This window comes from Coffea eugenioides, chromosome 11 (assembly GCF_003713205.1).
Source record: "Coffea eugenioides isolate CCC68of chromosome 11, Ceug_1.0, whole genome shotgun sequence".
NCBI lineage: Eukaryota > Viridiplantae > Streptophyta > Magnoliopsida > Gentianales > Rubiaceae > Coffea > Coffea eugenioides.
In genome coordinates this window covers 46,332,770-46,358,162 of record NC_040045.1, presented here as the reverse complement: position 1 = coordinate 46,358,162, position 25,393 = coordinate 46,332,770, and the positions used below count along the sequence as shown (strand labels likewise).

At 39.6% G+C, this 25,393-nt stretch overlaps 5 protein-coding genes across 7 annotated transcripts; 4 read left to right on the top strand and 1 right to left on the bottom strand.

Annotated features, from left to right (window-relative positions):
* Window positions 1-45: 45 nt before the first annotated feature.
* On the top strand, window positions 46-4,239 carry LOC113751385 (ankyrin-3-like). 2 transcript variants are annotated; one of them, XM_027295382.1, is made up of 4 exons: window positions 46-506; window positions 1,576-1,851; window positions 2,164-2,301; window positions 2,521-4,239. In XM_027295382.1, exons 1-4 carry the CDS (start codon window positions 174-176, stop codon window positions 4,051-4,053), a joined length of 2,280 nt encoding a protein of 759 aa, XP_027151183.1. In that variant the 5' UTR covers window positions 46-173; the 3' UTR covers window positions 4,054-4,239. The 2 variants fall into 2 exon arrangements, with proteins under 2 accessions (XP_027151183.1, XP_027151184.1); XM_027295383.1 differs by lacking the exon at window positions 46-506 and adding an exon at window positions 756-836.
* Window positions 4,240-5,480: 1,241 nt separating this feature from the next.
* LOC113751779 (NADH dehydrogenase [ubiquinone] flavoprotein 1, mitochondrial) lies at window positions 5,481-8,863 on the top strand. Its single transcript, XM_027295913.1, has 3 exons — window positions 5,481-5,582; window positions 6,489-7,959; window positions 8,494-8,863. Exons 1-2 carry the CDS (start codon window positions 5,580-5,582, stop codon window positions 7,944-7,946), a joined length of 1,461 nt encoding a protein of 486 aa, XP_027151714.1. The 5' UTR covers window positions 5,481-5,579; the 3' UTR covers window positions 7,947-7,959; window positions 8,494-8,863.
* A 1,541-nt stretch (window positions 8,864-10,404) lies between these two features.
* On the top strand, window positions 10,405-16,326 carry LOC113753799. The gene is made up of 9 exons (XM_027298042.1): window positions 10,405-10,706; window positions 11,190-11,913; window positions 12,185-13,284; window positions 13,572-13,860; window positions 13,959-14,183; window positions 14,570-14,743; window positions 15,213-15,401; window positions 15,487-15,600; window positions 15,779-16,326. The coding sequence occupies exons 2-9, from the start codon at window positions 11,248-11,250 to the stop codon at window positions 16,109-16,111; spliced, it is 3,090 nt and encodes a 1,029-aa protein (XP_027153843.1). The 5' UTR covers window positions 10,405-10,706; window positions 11,190-11,247; the 3' UTR covers window positions 16,112-16,326.
* A 1,502-nt stretch (window positions 16,327-17,828) lies between these two features.
* On the bottom strand, window positions 17,829-21,060 carry LOC113754118 (OTU domain-containing protein At3g57810-like). Of its 2 annotated transcripts, none has more exons than XM_027298458.1 (6): window positions 21,004-21,060; window positions 20,175-20,296; window positions 19,602-19,642; window positions 19,058-19,156; window positions 18,745-18,909; window positions 17,829-18,106 (listed from the first exon to the last, which is right to left on the bottom strand). In XM_027298458.1, the coding sequence occupies exons 1-6, from the start codon at window positions 21,026-21,028 to the stop codon at window positions 18,091-18,093; spliced, it is 468 nt and encodes a 155-aa protein (XP_027154259.1). In that variant the 5' UTR covers window positions 21,029-21,060; the 3' UTR covers window positions 17,829-18,090. The 2 variants fall into 2 exon arrangements, with proteins under 2 accessions (XP_027154259.1, XP_027154258.1); XM_027298457.1 differs by lacking the exon at window positions 21,004-21,060 and adding an exon at window positions 20,669-20,740.
* Window positions 21,061-22,676: 1,616 nt separating this feature from the next.
* On the top strand, window positions 22,677-24,363 carry LOC113751415 (AAA-ATPase At3g50940-like). The gene is made up of 2 exons (XM_027295428.1): window positions 22,677-23,672; window positions 23,805-24,363. The coding sequence occupies exons 1-2, from the start codon at window positions 22,680-22,682 to the stop codon at window positions 24,267-24,269; spliced, it is 1,458 nt and encodes a 485-aa protein (XP_027151229.1). The 5' UTR covers window positions 22,677-22,679; the 3' UTR covers window positions 24,270-24,363.
* The last annotated feature ends 1,030 nt before the right edge of the window (window positions 24,364-25,393 follow it).

Sequence of the window (25,393 nt, the reverse complement as noted above, 5' to 3'; positions counted from 1 at the left end):
CATCACATCCCCTCCATTTCTCCCCTGCAGGCTGCAACGACCAATTTCCCCTCACGCTTCACTCACTCCTCACTTAGCACATCTTCCAAACTTCAATGCCACCACAATATTAGCACCTGTTTGGTTTTTTGTTGGGTAAATTTACTTTTCCACCATCCAGAGAGATCGTGGAGATGACGGTGTTCACCTCCACTAACGCAGCCGGCGGGTACATGGCGGGAAAGCAAGTGTTTCCGGTGGAGTACGAAGCAGAGTCGCTCTCTCAGCGGCTGGTCGACGCGGCTCACGCCAACGACTTGAAGCCGGCTTCGGAGTTAATATCTAACCCCTTCGTTGACGTTAATCACATGGGAACAGTTTTGTTGAAGGCTAGAAAAACCGAGGTGGTGTTGCATGACGAGGATGCCTGCGAAGTCCGCGTCGAGTTCGAGGAGTTTAAGACTGAGGTCACGGCGTTGTTCCTAGCAGCTCATAACGGAAATGTCGCACTCGTCCGAAAATTACTGGTTAGTCAACGTCTTTACTGTTTAGTTAGAGCTATTTATTTTCTCTTTCTTTCTTTCTTTTGTTTTGGCGTGATCTCGTAGAATATATGACTTGTATAAGAGTTTAGTTTAGCCTTGGTTTTTTTCTTTTTTTTTTTTGGGGGGGGGGGAAGAGGGGGGGGGGGGGTGGGGGTTCCTTCTATTTCTCTTCCATAATCATTTTATTGTGAATGTGAGGATTTTGTTGATAGTTTGGGTTTTGCGATTGAGGAAATTAATGTTTAAAGTAGGGGTTCGCCGGTGTGTTTTTTGAGAAGTCAACGTGGATTCGAATCACTATGACCTGTTTCGGTATTGGTTTCCCTGAAATTCTTCAACTTGTGGATTTTCTACGAGTTTTGTTAATATTTGGTACTTTTGAGTGTTTAAAGAATTTTTGAACTAAATATTTGCTTCTTACATCATCCTGTTTGCTTTTTAGATAATTTGAATTTGAAATCCGGGGCTCAATTAGTGTAACGGGTGGACAGTCTTAACGCTTGATTTGGAATGAAAAGAGAATTTATCTAAATGAATTAATTTAGTCAACCTGGTCGTTTGTCTTGGAGCTGCTGGGTGAAATGATGAAGGATGCAACGTTTTTTTGTTTCCTTTTTCAGAATTTTTTTAGCTCTTATTCTCCTTCAACGTGGAATTTGCATCATAAGATGGTATAACTCTCTCCATTTACTTTCTTTTACTAATTGAATTAATTAAAGTGATTTTCCATTAGGATGTAGATATGACGATGCATTTTGACAATATACCTTCCCAATTCATTTTTGTGGTCACAAGTCTTGTCTGCCCTCTATAATTTGCAAACTAGGAATTCTGAGCAAATAAATAGGCCCAAAGAGTGTAACAGTCATGGATCCCTTTAATTTAGGCCTTTTAAGTTTTTTGTCTTTGTATTACTTGAGACATCTGAGTGAAGGTGCCAGAAACCATAAACAATGGGCAGCATGAAACGTTGGTCTGTGAATGAATGAGTTATTAATGTTGGTATGTTAACCTGTTATTTTAACAGTGCATTGTTGTTTTCTGTGGACAGAGTGCTGGAGCTGACGTGAATCAAAAAATGTTTCGAGGCTATGCCACAACAGCAGCTGCAAGAGAGGGCCATATTGAGATTTTGAAGATGTTAATTAGTGGGGGAGCAGCTCAATCTGCATGCGAAGAGGCTCTGTTGGAGGCATGCTACCTGGGGCGGGCCAGACCAGCTGAGCTTCTCATGGCCTCTGATATGGTCCGCCCACATGTTGCTGTACACGCCCTTGTCACTGCATCTTTTAGAGGGTTTAAAGACTTTGTGGACACACTTCTCAAGGTACTTGATGGTAGCAGCCAACCTTTCTTAGTCATCTGGGGACATCCTATTTGATTGCTTTTTGATGATAAGCTGACAGATCACTGAATTTAGTGATTGATTATGGTTACAGTTAGTTTCATATAGCTAGTATCTCATTCGTGATGAATTTGCTTATACTTTGACGATATCCAGGCGTGATGAATTTGCTTAGTTCATGTTGCACCGTCCTTGGAAATATAGGACGATAATGTTGGAACTGGTAGAATGTTGAAACCACTTGTTCTTGCCTCTTTCACACTCTCAAATAACAACCTTTTGAATTGATGACAGTGTGGTGTGGACTGTAATGCCACAGCCAGGGTGCTGCTTCAATCTTCCAAGCCATCTCTTCATGCCAATTTTGACTGTAACTCTCTGGCTGCTGCCATTCTTGGTAGGCAAATTTCTGTTGTTCGGCTGCTGTTACAGGTAATGATGTTGCTGCAGTGTCATAAAGATACCATAGTAGGGCTTGTATGTCTTATCAATTGGGTCTTCAACTTCAAGGGTGAACGGTTATGCTTGCCTGATGCATGCAACCCATATTAGGCTCAATTTTTATGGATCACACGTTTTAGGTGCTCACAAGACCTGTTATTTCACAGCCACAGTGTGGTTATGTTCTGAAGTGCAGACTCTATGTTGTAGGTTGGTGCCAGAACAGATATCACGGTCAGGCTGGGAGCTTGGTCATGGGACGCTGCCACTGGAGAACAGTTCCGAGTAGGTGCAGGTCTGGCTGAGCCTTACCATGTAACGTGGTGTGCAGTGGAGTTCTTTGAATCCAGCGGTGCCATACTGAGGATGCTCCTCCAGCACCTTTCTCCTAATATTCCCCATTTAGGGAGGACAATCATCCACCACGCGATTCTCTGTGGAAATGCCAGAGCAGTTGAGGTGCTTTTAGCTTGTGGTGCTGATGCAGAATTCCCAGTCAAAACTAAACAAACAGCGCACCGTCCCATACATATGGCATCAGAACATGGGTTGGCCGGAGCTCTTCACCACCTTATTAATGCCGGCTGTGATCTGAACTCTCTCACAGAATCCGGTGAGACTGCACTGATGATTAGTGCTAGATGCAAGCAAGAGGAGTGCCTAAAACTTCTTACTGCAGCTGGTGCAGACTTTGGTTTGTCCAACATCGCTGGGCAGTGTGCCAAGTCAATTGCTGGATCAGTACGGTGGGCATATGGCTTCGAGCGAGCAGTTTTAGATGTTATTCGAGATGGGAAGAATGCTCGATCTAGCAATGCTGCAATTTTTTCTTCCTTAATATTTGTTACCCAAGCAAATGATATCGAGGCCTTGAAGAAACTTCTCAAGCAACCGGAGATAAATCTCGACGAGCAAGATGAAAATGGATTCTCAGCAGTCATGGTTGTGGCGGCGGGTGGTAATGTGGAGGCTTTTAGGTTGCTTGTTCATGCCGGAGCTGATGTAAATTTGGCTAACAACTATGGCGAAACCGCTATTACTTTGGCTGAAAAACACCAGAACAGTGATGCATTTGAAAAAGTAATGCTGAACTTCTTGCGTGCCAAGGGAGACAACAGCTACGGTGGATCTTCAACTCTACACCGTGCGGCACATAATGGCGACCTCAATCTGGTGCAAGCTTTGATAAACGAAGGATATGACGTCAATCTTTCTGATTGCGATGGATACACCCCACTGATGTTAGCAGCTAGGGCCGGAAACAAGAGCATGTGCGAGCTTTTGATATCTCGTGGTGCTAGATGTGACATTAAGAATGCAAAGCTTGAGACTGCACTCTCACTTGCCAGAGAGAACGGTGGTGGAAAAGACGCTGAAGCTGTGATACTGGATGAACTAGCTCGAACGCTCGTGGTAGGAGGAGCTCAAGTGAAGAAGCACATAAAGCAAGGCAAAGGAAGTCCCCATGGCAAGGTACTAAAGATGGTTGGAGCTACTGGTGAGCTGAGGTGGGGAAAATCTAGGAAGAGAAACGTGATATGCCGCGGGGCAGAGGTTGGTGCGAGCGCGACGTTCCGGTGGAACAGACGAAAGAAGCTCGATGCCGATGAGCCGGGAGTTTTCCGGGTAAAAACCACAAAGAACAAGGAAGTGCATTTTGTGTGCGAGGGTGGACTTGAAATGGCAGAGCTGTGGGTGAGGGGAATTAGGCTTGTGACAAGGGAAGCTATTTTTGGCAAATAAAAAAACCTCTGGTGATTCATAGCTGCGCCTGCACCCGTTCCATTTTTTGGTTCACGTACATATATATAGTAACTACCATAACAGAAGAGATGTTGCATAAAATCATCGGGTAGTAGTAGTAGTACCTAGTACGCTGTGCCTGTGCTGTCCAGCTAATTAATCCTGCGAATGCGTCGTTGATTTGTCTTTCCTCCAGCTTCCGCCCTTTCTTTTCAATTACTGTGTATTATAATTATTGAAATTTCCCACTTTCTCCATCCTGTCCTACTCCTTCCCATCACATTTCCGGTCAGAGAATGCAAGTTGGGTTATAATTATATTAGTATTTATTATATCGGCTAATCAACAATTAGTATCATCTTCCAAGAGACAAAAGGAAAGAAGAGCTCGTCAAATGTCTCTGAACCTACCTGATTAATGGTAGATAGTGTGAAAAAGAATTTCACCTCAAGCGATAAGGAGATTTTTAGACCTTTGCAATAATGCTACTGATAAGTTTAACTCCACTATTCCGTTTCCCCTGAAAAAAAACACAAACTAAAGACGTGACTCTTTAAGTCATTGAATGGACCTGAAATTTCTATTTTAGTTACTTGCAGATTGTAATTTAAGAGAAACTGTAGGAGTAATTTATTTGTTTTCTACGTATATATATATATATATATTTATTTATATTGAAAGGAAAGAGTCCTTTTCGTTTGCACAAATGAACTTCTACATGGAATGTGAATGTGATGACACATTTTGTCCGTCACTTGGTTTATCGTAAATCATTTACGTAATAAAAATTTCGTCTCATCATGGATTATGAATTCTCAGTGGATTTTTTTTTTTATCGATACATAGACTATTCTACATTAGGAGTAAGGGAGGATCTGAAGAGGCCCAAAAATAATTCGAAAAAGACTAAACCACCACTGAACCAAACGAGTGCACTACGCATCTGTCTGATTTTTTTTTTTTTAAACAGAATCATGTAATGTCGCAATCGGTGGAAGTCAAGCTTCAATGCTTTAATGCTTTCTCGGTGGATCCTTCTGCAATCAAGGTACCCTTCTTTTTTTTAATATATATATATATATATATATATAAATAAATAAAAAAAGAAAAGAAAAATTGGAGCAAGCCTGAATCCTCCTGACGCCAGTCGGTTTGGGTCGTCGGAGCAACCAACCAAACATTAGTGCTATACCTACGCTCAATTGGGTTTGCTGCACTTCGTATGGGCCTCAAAATAATCCAATTTTTACATGGGTGCCCACTTCACCTATTCAACTAAAAGCCCCATAAGAAATGCCCGATCTAATTAGTCTCCACGTACCCGATCCGATTGTCACAAGGCCTGCACTTAATCTCCACCGTCAGATTTTACCAGAGGCACATCCTAACCGTCACCAAGCTCTCCACATCAGTTTTCTTCGCATTCATCTCTCGACGGATTTTCACTCATCAAATCACCGGTACCTCAATTTAGAGCACCAAAGCCAGCTCAGAATCATCCTTCATAGTGCAGCTCCGAAGCTCTTATGGTACGCATCTCCATATCGCCATTACTCAAATACTTTCGTTTGAACTGATTCTCTGTTTCTTTTCAAATGTTGAATTTGTTGGTAGATCCATGAGAAAGGAAATCTTAGTTTTTTTTTTTCCCTTTGGGTTACTTTTTAAGGATAAGGAGTTTTAGGGTGTTAATTTGAGGAGGACTTACTTATATACAGTTGAAAATTCGAGACTGGGTTTTGTGATTAGAATGTCGAATTTATCTGTTAAGATACTGATAAGCCCTAGGGATCAATTTCACATTTCCGGTTATTCTATTGACTTTTGGGTGGATTTTTTTAAATTTAATCGACTTTGGGTACCGCTTTTGGCGAAATTAGAAAAAGATTGTTTTTTTTTTCTCTTGAACAAAGGGACAAACTGACCATCGAGCTCTCGTGGTTTTTGCTTATTTATTTTTCTTTTTTCTCTTTAGGAGTTAATAGCTGTACCTGCTTAGTGGAACTGTATTTTTAGGTATTCAAGCTTTGCATCTTAAGTTCTCTCTTTCTCTCTCTTTCTCTCTCTCTTTTTGGTTTAAGAATTTGTTCACTGGTAAAAAAGGTTGGACTTTTGGGTGGAGCGGAATGCATGTAAGTGGTTCATCAATTGATGATCGATTTTCTTCAGTCGAGGACTGTAATTGAGTAGACTACCATTTTGTTCAGTGGGCATATTCTTCCTCCCATTTTGCTTTAGTGTAACCTCAGCATGTGTCGACATAGATTTAAAAAGGACCAACAAATAATGCAATGTCAAGTGGAGAAAGGGAAAGAGAGAAGAAAAAAAGACCAAAGGCCTGCTGTCATACATGGTCAGAATGATTGATAATAAGAGAAAGATGTGGATGTCAGGCAAATTTTTAACCTGGATTTTGCTTGTAACTTCTTGCGTAGGCACCCATAAAGGGCATCCTTTCTTCACAAGGGATATCTTTGGTCAAGCAGTCTGAGCATTGGGTCCTGGGCAGTAGATTATTCAGCACTCAGGCTGCATCAACTGCTAGCACCCCACAGCCTCCCCCTCCTCCCCCACCTCCTGAGAAAACCCACTTTGGTGGCCTCAAAGATGAGGATCGCATTTTTACAAATGTATATGGTTTGCATGACCCTTTTCTCAAGGGTGCTATGAAACGAGGAGACTGGCATAGAACAAAAGACCTGGTACTCAAGGGTGCTGATTGGATTGTCAATGAAATGAAGAAATCTGGTCTTCGTGGGCGTGGTGGTGCTGGGTTTCCCTCTGGTCTTAAATGGTCCTTCATGCCAAAGGTGTCTGATGGTCGTCCCTCCTATCTTGTTGTCAATGCTGATGAGAGTGAACCTGGAACCTGTAAAGATAGGGAGATAATGCGCCATGATCCACACAAACTATTAGAAGGTTGTTTAATTGCTGGAGTGGGTATGAGAGCTACTGCTGCCTATATTTACATCAGGGGTGAGTATGTCAATGAGCGGAAAAATCTGGAGAAAGCCAGAAGAGAAGCTTATGAAGCTGGCTTATTAGGAAAAAATGCATGTGGGTCTGGTTATGACTTCGATGTACATATCCACTTCGGAGCTGGTGCTTATATTTGTGGTGAGGAGACAGCTCTTCTAGAGAGCCTCGAGGGCAAACAAGGAAAACCCAGATTGAAGCCTCCTTTTCCTGCTAATTCCGGGCTGTATGGGTGTCCCAGTACCGTCACAAATGTGGAAACAGTAGCTGTTTCACCTACCATTTTGAGGCGGGGCCCCGAGTGGTTCGCTAGTTTTGGTAGGAAAAACAATTCTGGAACAAAACTTTTTTGCATCTCAGGGCATGTGAACAAGCCTTGCACAGTCGAGGAGGAGATGAGTATACCATTAAAGGAACTTATAGAGAGGCACTGTGGTGGTGTTCGCGGTGGATGGGACAATTTACTTGCTATTATCCCAGGAGGTTCATCTGTCCCATTGATACCCAAGCATATATGTGAGGATGTGCTAATGGACTTTGATGCACTTAAAGCTGTACAGTCAGGGTTGGGGACTGCTGCCGTGATTGTGATGGATAAGTCAACGGATGTTGTAGACGCAATTGCAAGGCTCTCTTACTTCTACAAGCATGAGAGTTGTGGCCAGTGCACGCCATGCAGGGAAGGTACAGGGTGGCTTTGGATGATCATGGAAAGATTGAAGGTGGGGAATGCAAAACTGGAAGAGATTGACATGCTTCAAGAGGTGACGAAACAGATTGAAGGGCACACGATTTGTGCATTGGGTGATGCCGCTGCTTGGCCAGTCCAGGGTCTGATCAGGCACTTCAGACCGGAGCTCGAGAGGAGGATCAGAGAACGGGCAGAGAGGGAGCTACAACAGGCTGCCGCTGCTTGATACTTCTGTGCAGGTTGGTTCTGATTTTCTTTTCCTTCCTTTTCTCTTTTCAGGTTTTTGGGAGGTATTAGGATTGATTACAGTAGTTAGTTTAACTTTTTTTCCTTGTTGATGTCATATTCGGAAGTGATGCACAATTGGTTGAGGATCTCATTTCTGGTTTAGGCAATCTTACCATCATGTGGGTTCTTTTTGGTTTGGTTTTTTTTGGTATGTGAGGATCAATATAGTATTAACTAGTTAGAAGACTTGGGGATTAATGTGGAGTACTGGTTTATTCTAGAGCAAGCACAGGTACTCCAGAAAACAAGCTAAAGATCTAATCTGATTTTGAGTAGCACCAAGGCATTGCATTTTGGTGCACTGCTTCCTCTTGCCTGTTTTTCTAATTTGACTGGGCCATCCCTACCTCTTTGTGTTCTTTTTGTTCTGCGTTTAGCTTGCTTTTCTTTTGTACGACGAATTGACAGTTTAGTGCATTCAATTTCTCTCCGCCTTTTGCTGACAGCTTTTGATGTGGAAGTCATTCTTGGTTTTTTATGTGCAGGTGAGGACTTATCCTGCTAGGGGGCTATGTAATAAACAATTCGAGACTTTTGAAGAATGTATGGACATGCAAGCGAGTCTTCTGTCTGTCCAGCAGAGCAGCAAGTCAAATTTTTATGCTTGTATCAGACTGAATTGCTCCCTACTTATATGTTTTTTTTTTTTTTAAGTGCTGACTGGATACAAGTTGGGTTCTAAGATCATCTTATCATGGTTTTGAAGATTCAGAAACCTGATAGTATATGGTTTTTGTCAATAAACTAAACATTGTTTGAATGTTTTCAGAGACTGTATTGGTGGGAAAGTTAAAGGAGAGTTGAAGGTTTTGATTCATATCATGATGATATACACCTTAGTTGTTTTTGTACGTTAACTCTCTTATGTTGCACTGTTTGCCGAAACATCTAATACGGAAACCCGGGATTCCTTTCGCTGTTCGCGAGAGAAGAGTGATCTGTTAGGCTGTTTCATCTGGAATTCCCAGACTCAGACCTCTCTTACTTTCCTAGGGTATCAGTGAAGTTTTTTGCCGTGTAATTTTCGTTATATAAACTGCGGGATAACGGATTTTCCCCTGAGAACCTAATCATCCAAGTTCAAACTGTGCAAAAGACGATGTATTGTGATTTTTTTAATTAATTGTTACTCCAGTCCATGCTGATTTTCTTTTTTAATCAGTCCATTTCCTGAGCAGAAAGGACTAAAGAGGGGGGGCGGGGGGGAAGGTATTCTCTCTTGCCCTAATGGTAGCTTCTCGGCATCTTGTGTCTCGCTCACAGAAAATGGATCCAACCCTGACTTTCAAGTCAACATCTGGATCAGGCATGTTGACTTCCTCATGTTGGATGAGCTATAAGACTGTGATCCTGCTTTGTGCCTCATTTAGATTAATTTTATGTTTAAGGACGTTAATTAGAGCCATTGGTCAAACCTCTCCAAATTTATAAAAAAAATTTGGGAGAGAGAATAAAAATATGTAGTCATGCATCGCTAAAATGTCGGAGTGAATGGCGGAAACGATGTATCAGTTAGTACTAACAGCAGCACTTATTATAACAGCTTGGTGATTTTTTTTTTTTTTGGCGCCGGGGGGGGGGGGGGGGGGGGTTGACTTACTCTGCACAAACAAGGAATTAGTTATTCCGGCCTCACTTTTCCTTTTATATACCTCTAGATAATTCAATTTAAAAGATTTTTCCATAAAATTAAAATGGGTGATTATCCTTTCTTTTGTACCTTTAGAGAATTGAATTTAAAAGATTTGGGTTCAAAGAAATACCGGCATTCGAGAAAACGTTATGAATAACCTTTTTTCACTCAAAACCACCTCAAATGCTTATTGTTTCAACTCAATGAAAGATAGGATAAACTAATTTATTAAACAAATTGAAATTGATGCAAGATGGCATTATTGTAATATACTCCTACAAAAAAGGAGGAAGAAAGTAGTAAATGCTTATTGTTTAGTGTTCAAATCCAAAATGGATAAGGCGGATGTGATCGTGATGACCAATCACCACATTTAATTCAAGGGTTAATATAACAGTTTTCTATTTTTTTTTCTTTTAGCGCCAAAAAAAAAAAAAAGAGAGAGGAAGACATGCCATGGACGAAGAAAAGAAAGCTCTATCAAGAAGGGACAGAAGGCAGGAGGAAAGGAAAAGGAGAGAGAAAGAAAGGATGAATGAATCAACAGAAACGGATGGAAAGTAAAGTCGGATACCAATCCCCGGAATGTAAAGAATTCCTTTTACAACGTAACACGTAAAGTGGATTTTTTTTTTTTTTTTGGCAAAGTAAAGTGGATATTACTACTGTACTTTTCTTTTCTCCTCTGAGATATATATTTATAATGGGGAAAAAAAATCAAAGCAAAGAAAAAGGGGTCAAGAAGCTCGAGTCACCATCGGAGAAAGGAGTGGACTTTTATGCTCGAACTACGCTCAGCATAATTACCCAACTTAATTGCAAATTGGCATTAGCACCTTCTTCTTCTACTACTTCGGGGGGGGGGACTTCTGTATATACAATTTTTTCTTTCAATTTTTTCCTCCAAATTTTCTCACCTTTGCTCTCCAGATACAAACAAAAAACTATCACGAGCTTAAAAAGTTGGAGAAATTCTGGACTAAACGAACAATGGATTACCATCATTAACGCAAACAAAGTAAAATTTGCTCGGGCTTCTCAGTCTCCATAGGATATCTACCAACGGTAAGTGTACCCCTTACTTCCATCCTCTTTTCTTTTATCGTGCTACTTCATTTTGGGATTTAAAAGGGCTGCATTGTCTGATTATTTATTGAGTTTTGATGTTTAGGTTTCTGACTGCTGGAATGGTAATATTATGAATCCCTTATTTCTTTCTTTCTTGGTGTTTTTTCCCTATAACTTGATAAAAATCCTGTCTTTAAATGGTTATCTGTTCTTACAACAATTGAGTAAGCTGTAAATATATACAGGAATATTAATCTCAGGAAATAAGTTCAATCGAGCTGAAATGGTTGTAGTTTTTCCCTGCTTTACTTCTCGTTTGCTTATTTATTTAATTAAACAGATTACGTTATGTATCAATAAATGTTGTTTGATAAAGCGCATTATCAAGGGGGGAAAAATGCTGAACCTTTTAAATTTTTGTATTTCGTGGTAATTCTTTTTTATTGACTTTTTGATTGATTTATTGCTGCTTGTGGTTAGACCTCTAGCTGATTACAAGCTTGGGGAAGAGCATTCATCTGTGTGAGATCATTCGGGTATGGTACTCGGTTTGAGGTCAAAGAAAAAAAGGGGTGCTTCGGTTCAAATTGATTACCTTGTCAATGTAGTGGAGATTAAGCCTTGGCCCCCATCTCAGTCTTTGAGATCGGTTCAGTCCCTATTGCTTCAGTGGCAAAATGGTGATCAAAATTCTGGTTCTTTCCTAACTGTTGCTGGGGATGCGAACATTGCGTTCAACGAGTCCTTTGCACTTCCTGTAACTTTACATCCAGATAAAAAGGCCCGCGATAAATTTCAGAAGAATTACTTGGAGTTCTCATTGTATGAGCCTCGTAAAGAAAAAGCCACTAAAGAGCAATTGTTAGGGACAGCTATAATAAATCTATCAGATTTTGGAGTAATCGAAGATGTTTTGCCCATTATTGCTCCACTGAACTTCAAGAAGACTTCCAAAAGCTCACCGCAGCCAGCTCTTTATTTTCAAGTAGAGCCCCTAGATAAGGGCAGTTCGAAGTCCTCACCCAATGTGAGATCCTCCAGAACATCATTGGACCAGGATGGCCAAGAAGCCCATGCGGAATTCAATGGTGACGACTCTGAGATAGCTTCTTTCACCGATGATGATGTTTCTTCTCATTCGTCTCAGACAGTTGCCTCTTCTGTGTTTGATGCTGCAAGGGCTTCACCATCTCAGAGTGATAAGGTAGCTGAATCCACTCACTAATCTTTGTGATCTCTGTCTCATGATTATAGCTTTTTCCTTAATTAGTACCTTGATTGACAATCGTTTTGCCTTGGCTGAATCTTCATTCTATATTGCTCGAACTGGGTGTATTGTCCCTATTCTAAAACGGTGACATCATTCCTTCTTAAACTGAATGACATTCTCTGTGTGTGTGTTTCTCCACGCGTGCGTGGATGTGGTTGTCAGTGCATGTGAGCACACATTTTAGCTGACATTTACAAATCTACAGAATGGATTGGGGGCAGTCAATGAAATTACAGGAATGGATAATCAACAGTCAAATGGAAGGTTGCCACCATCTTCGTCAATTAGCTTATCATTAAATACAGGACACTCAGTAAACAGCCATACCTTGAAGTCCAAAGTCACTGGGAGAAGCAAGACATCATTGCAGAAGAATTCGTATAACCCCTCAATTGAATCTTCTTCCTCATTTGATGGCTATCACAATATGTATGGGGGATCTAGCAACTACATAGAGTGCCTTGAGCAGGAAACTGTGACCCATGGTGTCGGCAAAGAGGGAAAGAATGAAGGAAACAATCCAGAATATAAAAAGGAGCCAGTTGATAGATTAACTCAGCCCATACATGATGAAAATGACGTTGAAAAACATGCTCCCATTTTTAAGGGCATAGATGTTGCTCAGTTGGAAGTGAATGGGGAGAAGGAAGAAAAAAATTTTGGACAGGATGAACAGTTCCCAACTGAAAAGAGATCGTTTTCAGACTACAAGTCAGTCGATAAATTACCACATAATGGTTTCAGAAGGCTAGGTACAATTGGGGGTGTTACCTCCACTAGGGAAGCACTTGGGGTTCAGATTTCAAATGGTCGACTAAAGCATGTCAAGTCACAGTTATACTACTCAACTGGAAGAAGTGAATATTTTGGAAAAAGCCACGACACAGAAAGGGCCACAAATGTACACAAGCCTAAGAATGCTGATAATAGTGCTAAAACTATTCAAGAAAAAGAGAACAAAGAATCTGTAGATGGAAGTTCCAATGCTTATGGTCAAAGTGTTGCAGAAAATCAAATGAAAGTGCTAAGAAATGAATCTCATGATTATGGAGCTGAATCATATTCCAGAATTCAGATGCTGGAGGAAGAGTTACGGGAAGCTGCAACTCTCGAGATTGGCCTTTACTCTGTGGTTGCTGAGCATGGGAGTTCTGTTAGCAAGGTTCATGCCCCGGCTCGCCGCCTTTCTAGATTCTATCTTCATGCATGCAAAGAAAAATCCCGGGCTAAACAGGCAAGTGCTGCAAGAGCATCTATCTCAGGTTTAGTTTTGGTCTCCAAAGCTTGCGGAAACGATGTTCCAAGGTACATATTAGTCCCATAGCTATTTTGTATCAGTGAAGCACATTACTTTAGTCAGTGTTGAAAAAGAGGAAAGCCAGGACTTGGTGAATGGAAGCATCAGTAAAATAGGAAAGGGAAAAATAACAAAAAAAATGCTGATGACTAGGAAGAAAAGGTGCACTTTTCTAAGGTTATTGTTACAAGGAATTGTAGAACTTTTTATTTGAATACTGCTTCAGAAAATTTTTATGTGTCAAAGGCAATTGCATATTAAAACTCACACTGGTACATCTGTACCTCCTATGCAGGCTGACTTTCTGGTTGTCGAATGCAATCATGTTGAGAGTTATCGTCATCCAAGCTGCTGCAGAAATATCAAATTTAGAGGCAAAGCATGCAGGAAAAAGTGATCGCTCTGTCTCTCACTTGGATTCAAGCTTCCCAAAGAGACAAGATAGCTTCTCCTCTGTTGAGGAAAGAAATAGCAATTCAGTTGAAGAATCTGATGACTGGGAGGACATAGAAACATTTATTTTTGCATTGGAGAAGGCTGAATCTTGGGTTTTTTCTCGAATTGTTGAGTCTATCTGGTGGCAGGTTAGATTCCTAATTTTTTCTTGCGCTGCATTTAATCTTGTTTTTAATCAATCAAAACTGTCTTCTAAATCAGCAGTGTGCTTATTTTGCCCATGCAGACTATAACTCCACACATGCAGCCGACAGTTGCAAAAACAGGTGGTAGAACTAGGGGCTTAGGTACAAAGAAGAATAATGCAAGTGGATATGGTTTGGGTGATCAAGTGCAGGGTAACTTCTCTATAGAACTTTGGAAGAAGGCTTTCAAAGATGCCTGTGAAAGGCTTTGCCCAATTCGGGCAGGAGGACATGAATGTGGCTGTTTGCCTGTCATGGCAAGATTGGTACGCTTTTACATTGGAATATAGCGATTAATGTGCATTCAATAGTCACAGACAACTCCTGCTGGAGACAAATATTTCTAGTTTTAGTTGATCTACCTGTCATGGCATGTAAACATACTTTTAAGTGTGTTGGTTACTGAGTATTATGATTCAATACAGATCGTCAAATAAATAGAGAAGTGGGTTGTCGGTAATATATGTGATCATATAGAGTTATATTAATGTCTTCCAGCACTCTACGATTAGTACCATGCATGCTCTGAGTACTGCATTTTCATTGCTTGATTTACTGGAAATATTTTATCCTGGAATACGTGAATGGTTTTACTAGGATATGGTTGTAATTGACCAGATCATCATTTTAATGTTTATTCTGTGAATTCTAGGTAATGGAGCAGTTAGTGAGTCGATTGGATGTGGCAATGTTCAATGCTATCCTTCGTGAATCAGCGGAAGAAATGCCTTCAGATCCTGTGTCTGACCCCATTAGTGATTCTAGGGTTCTCCCAATTCCAGCTGGAAAATTGAGTTTTGGAGCGGGTGTACAACTGAAAAATGCTGTTAGTAGTGAAGCAGCTCTTTAAAAGTTTTACCTAAAACTTCTGTGCAAGATGTTTGCATTACTTAATGCTTATATATGCAATATTTTCTTGTTCTGCGCAGCATTTTGACTTTCAAGTGAAAATGATGAGCGAATTTGCTTCCTTTCAAAATTCCAACTCTGAACATTAGATGTGAAACAAAAGAATCTGATTAGCAACGATTCATTGAATCTAAGAACTGAGCCTCTTTTTCTAACATGTAGCTTCTAGAATTATCTGGCAACCACTTTAAGTTGAAGTTTCAATCAAATGAAGTATTTGTTTTAGATGTTAATTAAATCTGTTATTTTGTTAGTTCTCTTGGAACGTGCTCGAAGAACACTGCTTTGCACTTGGCCTATATAATATCAATTGTTTTAGTCATTAGTTGGGATAGCAGGATTCTTTATGTTATTTTTTTTTTATTTTTTTTGGCTGGTGTTTGTAGATTGGTAACTGGTCCAGGTGGCTCTCAGATCTCTTTGGCATTGAAGATAGTGAATCACTCGAGGACAGTGATACTGCTGGTGATGACAAGGGATCTGAATCCTTCAAGGCTTTTCGTTTCCTCAATGCTTTGAGTGATCTCATGATGCTTCCTTTGGAGATGCTTATGGATATACCAACAAGAAAAGAGGTGAATGACTGCTACAGCAAATTGGTTTGAAAAATTCTAGTTTCCACGTGGCTTTATTCAATTTTCCAGATTTTGCTTCTTTTAGGTTTGCCCACTACTTGGTCCAACAATGATCAAGAAGGTGCTTACTAATTTTGTTCCAGATGAGTTCTGCCCAAACCCAATTCCACTAAGTGTTATTCATGCACTGGATCATGAGGTTGGTTATCAATTTTAGCAGTGCTTTGGAAATTATGTGCCATCTCTTCTCTTGACAGCTGGTTGAATAATGCAGAGCTAGTTCAAGATGGATTTAAAATCCTAAAAAGAGTTAATAGAATAGTATCATGCATGGGGTACCAGCTTTATTTTGCTGATACATTTGCATGTTGATCCAGGATGCTTCGGGTGTTTCTACAGAATCAATCACAAGTCACCCATGCACTGCCCCTCCTACAATCTATTCACCTCCCCCGGCAACTTCACTGATACGTTCTATCAAAGAGGTTGGAAACAATAATATACAAAGAAGCGGGTCAGCATTACTCAGAAAATCGTACACAAGTGATGATGAGCTTGATGAACTTGACACACGCTTGACTAGTATCATTGCTGATAGCTTCCAGAGTTCTGCTGCAAGAAAACTCAACTGGATACCCAGAGGAAACGGCAAAGGAAAGGTCTCCAGGTATCAGCTACTTCGAGAGTTATGGAAAGGTTATGAAGAGTAAAACCACTCGTAATTTGTAAAGCATTATGTGTATATAGAGAGACATAGAGCCACGAATTCCGTTGAACTGATTAAACTTTTGGGGATAAAACCTGCAGTGACAGGACTCTTGTGCATTCCTTTTCATTCAAGTTTGTTTGTATTTATTTGGCCCTTTAAGGCATGCCAAACAGTTTTCTAGAAATGTTTATTCATTATGGATCTCTATGTAATTAACTGAGGAAGCAATCCAGCATGGGGAAACATCAAATAGGGATGACATCCTGAACAGCTAATTGATGAGGGAAAAATCAGCCTACCACTGCAAGTTTGTCATACTCTTCACCAGATATGGCCAACTTCATGGTGTCCTCAGGAGTCAGTCAATACTCCCGCAGGTACAGCACACAAGTAATACTACTGATAGATTGCATGTTTCCATGAGCTGACATATTTGACACTCTATTCAAGTTCTAAGTAAGATTTATTCATGATTCGCTAACTTGTGTGACAGATGATCATTGGTTAAATTACACGTTATCTCTAGTTCTCCACTTTGCCTCAAAAAGTGATTTTAAAGCCATCAAAAGCGACCACGTGCAATATCCTATTTCTCACCTTCAGCGTGTGATTGAAAAACGCAAGTCTTGCGGGAGCATTGCAAGCCAAAGTCTTGGGATGTTTCTGATGAAGCAACAGAGCTGATGAATAAAACCCCTCCCTATCACCTTTCCCTGGTATGTCTTATAGCCACAGAGCTGATCTATCACATAGCCAAGGGTCAGTCAATTAGACATCCAGAATGCCCGCCAAAAAAAATCTAGAGAAAATGGAGTTTTGTTAAGTGCGTGCGTGCATGCATGCATGTTTTGACGAGGATCTGATCATATTATAATCATATAGCCTATACGGCTATATACAATCCATAACCTTGATGAAAAAAAAAAAAAAAGAACAGAGAGAGCTCTCAGAGAGAGCTCTACATATGCCTTCTGTTCAAGTTTTTAATGTTGAAGCAACCTTTGATTTCACGGAAACTACCGGATTAATGGGGCCAATAGAAGTCGTTCGCTGTATACAAGATACAGGATCTGAAGGGCCTATGCAGCGGTTTACGTGGAGAAAGTAGAAGCAACCATTTTTCCTGTAACAAAACAACGTAAAGTCAACAGAGTGCACAATTCAGTACTTCTATTGCACAATTAGAGATATTTTTACTGTAACACTTTTTGTGATGTGATGTATGTGAGATAAAAAGATATTTGGAAAGATAAAAAAGTGCGTTGAAAATTGTAACGATGATGTAAGCAAATATATATTGGCAAATAAACCGCAATCCAAACAAACTATTCGATTATACCTAACTTAATTAGTGAAGTGAAGGGTCGATTGTTCTTCTGGGAAGTTACTTTGCTCCAGAACCTATTACTGGCAACCCTAACATTATAATAGATGGCTGAATTCATTGTCACTATCTTGAAATGCGTCGGTATTATGTTGAGGGTGTTAAGAAGGGCTTATCCTTTCAAATCATTCCTTGATCCGCAAGTTATTCATCTTGCAAAATTACATACACGTCCTTGATCACTCATCATTTGCTGTAAGGGTCAGTCTTGCCAGCAATTTAAATTGGAGGGTTTAAAAAGACTTTTTCCATTCTCATCTTCACGAGACAATTATTCAAGTTATTGTCCTGCCAACTCCCAAGAATTTGATCAGCAAGGAAGGTGGATATTGAGCCAATGCAAGTTAGTTTGTTCCACATGCAAGCCCATTACATGATAAGGAAGAAATTGAGCTTGACTCAACAAAAATGCCATGTACTCGAACCTCCTTTCAGTTTTCACTTCCATTCATTCAAATTTGATTAAATTGAAGGAATATCACCCAGTAAACACAGCACAATCACTGGCTAACTACAGGCTGCAGCTTAGTCCTGCATACTACAAGCCAAACAGAATTTACTTCCGCATGACTAGTTACTGTCAATCATCGAGCATCTCACCATCTGCTTTTCCTGCCAAAAAGAAAAGAGGCAAAATGGTGAGAGCCAAGTAGAGCAACTCCGGATTACTTTCTTAGCTGTCTATACAAAACATGATCAAGTTCCTCACAAAACCTACGAGTCACGATGTATGGAATGGATGGTTAATACTGTAGGCCCTTGATGCAAAGGCACAACTTTAATTTAACTTTCAATAAACTACTACAAAATACCAAATTCCATCCATGTTGAGGCGCTCAAAAATATATCAGCCCTTAAGACATAGCCTGCCAACTATCATACAATTAAGGTGCAAAAAGCTTACACGCACACTTATTTTATTTTAATATCCTAATTGCTAACCACATTTGATTTTCCATTGTAACTGCTACTTTACTTCTCAGGCTTTTCTCAGAAAAATGGCTCGGCATAGCTTAGATATGAGATGAACCGCATTTTAGCAACTGAGTGTGGTAAGTATGATGAAATTGGAGTGCAACCAACAAATGAAACTGCTACAATAATTTTGATTGACAAATCATGAATACCAAATTTACCAATTGGAATAGGAAATCATTAGCATTTGGTGGCTGTTGACGAGGCATAAAAACACATTACCATGCGATGCACCTTAACAAGAAAAAACAAGTAATATAAGCTAGAAATTCTACCTTGTTAACTGTTGGCATCCAAACTGGTTCTTTAATATGTCATAATGCCCATAACCATGATATAGAACACGCACTGGATTTTCCTTTCCATATTCTTGACCATACTCGGCTATTACTTTGAGGGAATTTGTCTTCTTATCCAACATATGCACTGCGATAGGAACCCTGAATCAAAAATTTAGATTAGCTTCTCAGGTATCAATACCATGAGCACTACCAACTTTCAACTGGATAGGCACGTTACAATGTTTGAATTCTTTCATTTATAGGGTGGGCATGGATAGGTTAAATCAGAGAAATACGGTAGACCTACTGTAAAACATGGGAAGACATTAGTAGCTCAGGCTCTCCTCCCCAACTATGGGGCAGCCTCATTTGCATAACATACGTGTCAAAATCACCTTCAACAAACCTGAAAAGCAACAAATTTCCCTTGAGAACAAACTTTGTTTTTGTACTTGAAAACATGCTTGAGGTGTGATAGATAACATTTCTCAGGACATCCCGGATGTGTTCGAGGATAACAGAGCTCTGGTCATACTGAGACCCAAGTTGTGCAAGAATGAATTGAAAGACAAATTTTCAAAGGTCCAGGTTAGCACGAACCCCAAAGGTCAAGGTTTGGAAGAAAAAGAAATGTATGGACTTGCTATGGCCTTGATCAATACAGCCAGTACTGCCAGAATGACTCGAAAGAAAAATCAAACTTCAAACGTGAAGCTGGATGCTGAACTGATTAACATGATTTCAAAAGGTCAATTGTTCAGAAGATATGCATGGACTTGCCACGGACTTCGTCAACGTGTAGTAAACCAAGCAAAAGGGCAGTATCCCATAGGCATATACGCAAGTCTTACCACTCTGTATCTGCTCGTCTTTTGATAAGTTCATCTGTCACCTGTAAAAACAGAGTTGCATATGTTGGTCAAAAGAACTCATGATAACCAAAAGTTTAGTCGGATCGTTACTAAGTTTTGGTTCTTCTGCAATACAGAGCTGTTAGCTGGAAGGACACCATAGGCAGACAGAACTTTTACTTTGAGGGAGCAAAGTATTGATCATGGACATAACAGAGTGCGACAGAAATTGTTTGAAAAACTTATTAGTCAAGGAAAACTTGTGTTTTTGAAAGGAAACTTGTAGAAACTCTTGGAATGGTCAACCTCGTCAGATGTTCAATCGCCTTAACATTCTCTATAATTTAGTTACTCGTGTCACTTAGAACACAGCGAAAAGAAAAAGTATCATTGTGCCACAAGTCAACTGTGAATTAAGACGAAATGTGGGGTTAAGATTTAATTCAAACTGGAGCAAAAAAGAAATGCTGTACAGGTATTAAGTCGAATCCCAGCTAGACAAGTAGTATTAAGTTGATCCTAAAGCACCAGAGTCCAAGAATTAGGAAGAGCAGAAGAAAGCTAATGATTTACTTTGGCTCTGAGCTCATCAGCCAGCTCTCTCTCATCGGCTTCACTTGGAGATGGCTTTCCTGATCTCAAACAATCACCATGGACCACAGACCTGAACAAGCATCTCCCATCTCCAGGTATCCCTGCAGCAAAGTGGTGCAAAGACCATTTGCCGTGGTTGACATTATTAGGGCAGCTTATGTAACAACATCAAAGCATATTGTTGATCCAAAATAACAGGAATGCAAGCATCATAATTGCCGTAACGTTTCAAACTGCATACCATATCTTCATCATGCAGGATGAACGTAACGTTATCGTAATGTTTTACAATTCTAACATAATAGGAACGTAAAAAGATATGTGAGGAAGAAATGGATGAAAACGCAAAATACTTGTTGCTCGTGAAGATGATATCCCACTTATTCAAAAGCAAAAATAGAATAACCCAAAAAAAAAAAAAAAAAAAAGTGTAACAGCACTCGCACACCTAAACCAAAAGCCATTACGATTACCAGATCTTATTCGCTCCTCAAACATCATAAAGATGAACCAGCAAATGATCTAGTCACTGTATTTCCCGTTTTCTCTTTTTGATAACTTGAATTTTTTTAAATAAATAAATATATAGCAACACAACTTAATTAAGCAAAAGAAAAATGCTGCAATGCAAGAAAAGAATCATAAAGCCAAGCCAATGAGTTGAAGCCAAGCATCCATGCCAGAGTTATTATGACGTAAGAAATGGTAAATGCCACATAAAAATTTTTTTCAAAAAAAACAGAGAGAGAGAGAGAGGAACAAATAAATAACAATAAGCAGCACATACGAATGGTGCGGAAGTTGTTACCAAACGAGGTTTCTCGTTTCGGCATGAGATCAAAGATGTTTCCAACTCTTTCTTTCTTTTTTTTTTTTGGCAATTTAAATGGAGTACTGTACGTAGTTCATATTTTTATGGAATTTACCTTTTTGTAAATTCGAAAAAACATTATTCTGATCCTGTAGCAACGAGACGGGGAGAGGCAGACTTTCATCAGAAGAAGAAGAGAATCAAATTCGATTCAACGCGAGAAGAACAAGAATCGACTGAGTGAGGAGCTTTTGACTCGGCTGAGTTAAAATATTGAGGCGCGACTGACTCGGGAAGCGGAGGCACGATGGGCTCAATGCATGTGTGGGCTTTTAGTTTTAAGGCCGAAATTGATGTGGGCTTTTACTCTCAGTACGAAAATGTACACGTGTTCTGTTGTTTTATTAGATGTGTCATGATTTTCGGTTAATTTTTTATAAGTGAAATAATTATTTGGATTGCACGTTATTTATACATGCTGATTTACTTGTATGATCAACACATTTTTTAATTTTTTTTATCTCACATACATCATATAAAAAATTACTACAATATTTTTTCACAAATTATCTCAAACAGTCTACTGTCCAAACACACTTATATTGGCCCATAATTTTGCTTTTGTTTCTGGAGCATCCCATAATAGTTGTAATTTCGACAATTAGACAAAAACTTAACGGTTAAAAAGAAAAAAAAAATTAAAAGAGTTGCCGTCTCCAAAGCAGGGACCTAAAGCGAAAGGAAGACACTGTGCTTATAAGGAGTAATAGACATCCGTCCTATCTTTTGAGAAGAGACCTCGGGTGCATGTATAATCACCCCACGTACTTGCCTCATTTTGCAACTGACAATCGTTTTTTTTTTTTTTTTTAATATCCATATACTGTACTGCAGCCTCCTCCTCAGCCAAAAGAGTTTGGGGGGAAAAAAATAGAAAAGGTCAATCTTTCGAATAAGGAAGAAGAACGTAATTGTAATAAAATTAAGAAAAGAAGAAAAAAAAAAAGAACGCAAGAAAATTGCTGAAAAAGCTTCTCCTTAGAAATGCTTGACCTTGTCGGACAAGCTAAGGGCAAATCCTTGACCTTGTGGTTCTATTCTTTTTTTCTAGACTTGGAGAGTTTTGCAATTTGTAGGATTATTAAATCAAAGTCTTTTTAGAATTTATTTATTTAGTTAGGAAACTACTTATTTTGTTGTTTAGTTGTAATTTCCTGGTAGTAGTTGTAATAAAAGCCTTCAAAGTTCCTCTCTATTTTTTTTTATTTATTTTGTCCGTTGAGTCTCAAGATTTATTTTAATTTGTCTTCTCGTGATTTCATTCAATCGAGACAGCATATATTATTGCGTTTTGTATAGAGTTGTTTGATTAAGCATATGAATAGTATTGCGTTTTTACGGGCCTACACAATTGCATATGAATACTATTATTTTCTTTTGTGTCGATCACGCCACTATATAATAAAATATGTTTTGACACTGAAATTTCAAATGGCTTCTGCTGAAAGTTCCACACTCAAATTTAGTCACAACTTGCACGTATTATAAAAGCGCAAGTCTCGAACGCCCCCCGTCCCAAATGGAGCAGCCTCGTATAGCCGCCTAACAGTGCAAAGTTCCTCCAAAAAAAAAAAACACGAGATCGAGATATCCTATCCTATTCAGTATCCATCATGTTTTCCCTAAACAGTAGCATTCCTTCAACAACGTCGGTTCTATCAGCATACACAACTTTTGCTGCATCCGCTGTTCTAGTGCGCACCGTGCTCCATGAAGTCCAGAGCATGACTAGCCGGCTTATACCCCAACAACTCCAAGACAAGCTCTTCACCAAAATTGGATCCCTTTTTGGGAATCTCTCTTCCCAGATGTGTATAACCATTTCTGATCACAATGGCCTCACCCCGAATGAGATGTTCGAAGCTTGTGAAACTTATTTAAGAGGAAACATAAGCCCATCGGTCCACCGGCTCAAGGTAGTGAAGGAGCCAAAAGCAGAGAAATTGTCCGTCAACATAAACGATGGCGAGACAACTTTTGACGTATTCGAGGGGATACATCTTGTTTGGAGATTGAATTGCTCTGAGACTCAGAAGACTGGCACCCACTATGATGGCTACTTCTCTTCTAAAAGGGTGGAACGTCGATCGTTTGAGCTTTTCTTTAACAAGAAGTACAAGGATAAGGTACTAGGATCTTACCTGCCCTACGTGCTTGAAAGATCAAAAGCCATCAACGGAGAGAACAAAGTGATAAAGCTGTACTCGGGTGGAAATTGGTACGTGGATGTTAATCTCCAACATCCATCCACGTTTGACACGCTGGCAATGGATCCAGAGGTTAAGAAAGAATTGATGCAGGACTTGGATAGATTTGTGAGGAGGAGGACTTTCTATAAGAGGGTTGGGAAGGCTTGGAAAAGAGGATACTTGTTGTATGGTCCTCCAGGAACAGGCAAGTCCAGCTTGGTTGCTGCCATGGCGAACTATCTCAAATTCCACATCTATGACTTGGAGCTTTCCAGTGTGCGAGGCAACAACGACCTTAGAAGTCTACTGGTTTCGACTAAAAACCGATCAATCCTTGTCATTGAGGACATTGATTGCAGCATTGAGATGCAGAACAGAGAAGCTGGCCAATCCGGAAGACGCAGTGGTGAGAATCAGGTGATCCTCTATTTAAAGCTTTATTTATTATTCAAAAGCCTTTCACCTTTACTGAGTCTTCTTCCTCTGCATGTAGCCAAGAAATATCGTGCTATATCTTTAGAAATTAATTGATCTTATTTGGCCTGGCAGCTAACATTATCAGGATTGCTGAATTTTATCGATGGGCTGTGGTCGAGTTGCGGTGATGAAAGAATAGTTGTGTTCACAACCAACTACAAAGAAAGGCTGGATCCTGCACTGTTAAGGCCTGGACGGATGGACATGCATATTCATTTGTCATATTGCACTCCTGGTGGATTCAGGATCTTGGCTTCCAATTATCTTGGTTTGAAGGATCACGACAGGTTTGGTGAAATTGAAGAGCTCATAACAGAAGTGGAGGTAACCGCTGCTGAGATTGCGGAAGAACTCATAAAAAGTGAAGAAATTGACTTTGTACTTGCGGGACTCGTTGCTTTCCTTGAGAAGAAAAAGAAGGAAAAGGCCAAGTCCAATATTGGCAAAGAGGACGAAGTTAAGGGTAACAAGAAAGAGGAGGACGTAAAGTTACCAAGGAGAAGTAGGAGGAAGAGAAGCAGAAAATCCAGGATATGATGGTTCCATTTCTGTTTATGTAGCTTATGTTCTTTTCTTTGTTTTTTTTCCTTTCTTTCTTTCTTTTTCTTCTGTGTCTTTTTCTTTCTTTTGTATCGTGTGGATACGAAAGTACTAGTAATAAATTAATATCTTTTGAAGTAGTATCAGAGTTCACACAAATTCGCTATTGGCATGTTGGTTGTGAAGTATACCTCAACATTTAAATAAACCTAAATCGGAAAAAGAACTAAATCTGAAATTTGTGGTACTTGCATGCGTCGGCCATTACTTAGATAGAGACCATAATGTCTTGTTTCAAACTTTGAAATTACTACAAATATTCCTTCCATTTATAGAATATTCTCCTCATGAAAATGCCTCTTAAAATCTCCACCACCTCCTCAAAACAGAAAAAAAAAAAAAAAAGTGATGTTTGCACCAGAAAGATGTAAGCAACATAATAGTTGATCACTGTAATTAGCCTGAGATGTACAAGTTTCTCGGATATGCTAAAAACCAGTCATGATTTAAGAAAGCAAAACAAATGACAGCCTCCCATTTTCCTGGATTCATTCCTTACAAAGCGAATAAGACCAACAAGGAAGAAACTTTGGAAGATTGACTGGTTCTTTCTCAACCTTCTTCATTCAAGAGTTATTGGAACAGAGATGGTCAAACTTGATCCCTTTAATTAACACCTTTAACAGTAGCGCTGCACTCGATTGAACTATATTGACTCAGAACTTTTCATTTTATGGTAGCATGTGCCCTCATCATCTGTAGAAGAAAGTAAATAGAGCTGCTTTTATTCCCTCAGGGACCAACAATCGCTGCCAGAACGATGTTGAGACGCCGTCCATTACATACGTTTGGAGCTTCAATTTTAGCCATTATTCACAGTGCCTGCGGTAAAGCACAAGGACTAAATGGACCTATGGGATCATTGACGACAAAAACAACCAAATTCATCAGTTCTACCTTTCCGTTTATATATTCTATGCAGTATCAATGCCTAGCAATCTTGTCCTTTGCTGATGATCACATTCTAGCCATTGAAAACATGGTAGAAAACATTTTTCCACCATCAACGCATTTATTCAACGGGATTGACAAGCTTGTTTACAATGCAGAATATTTACCAG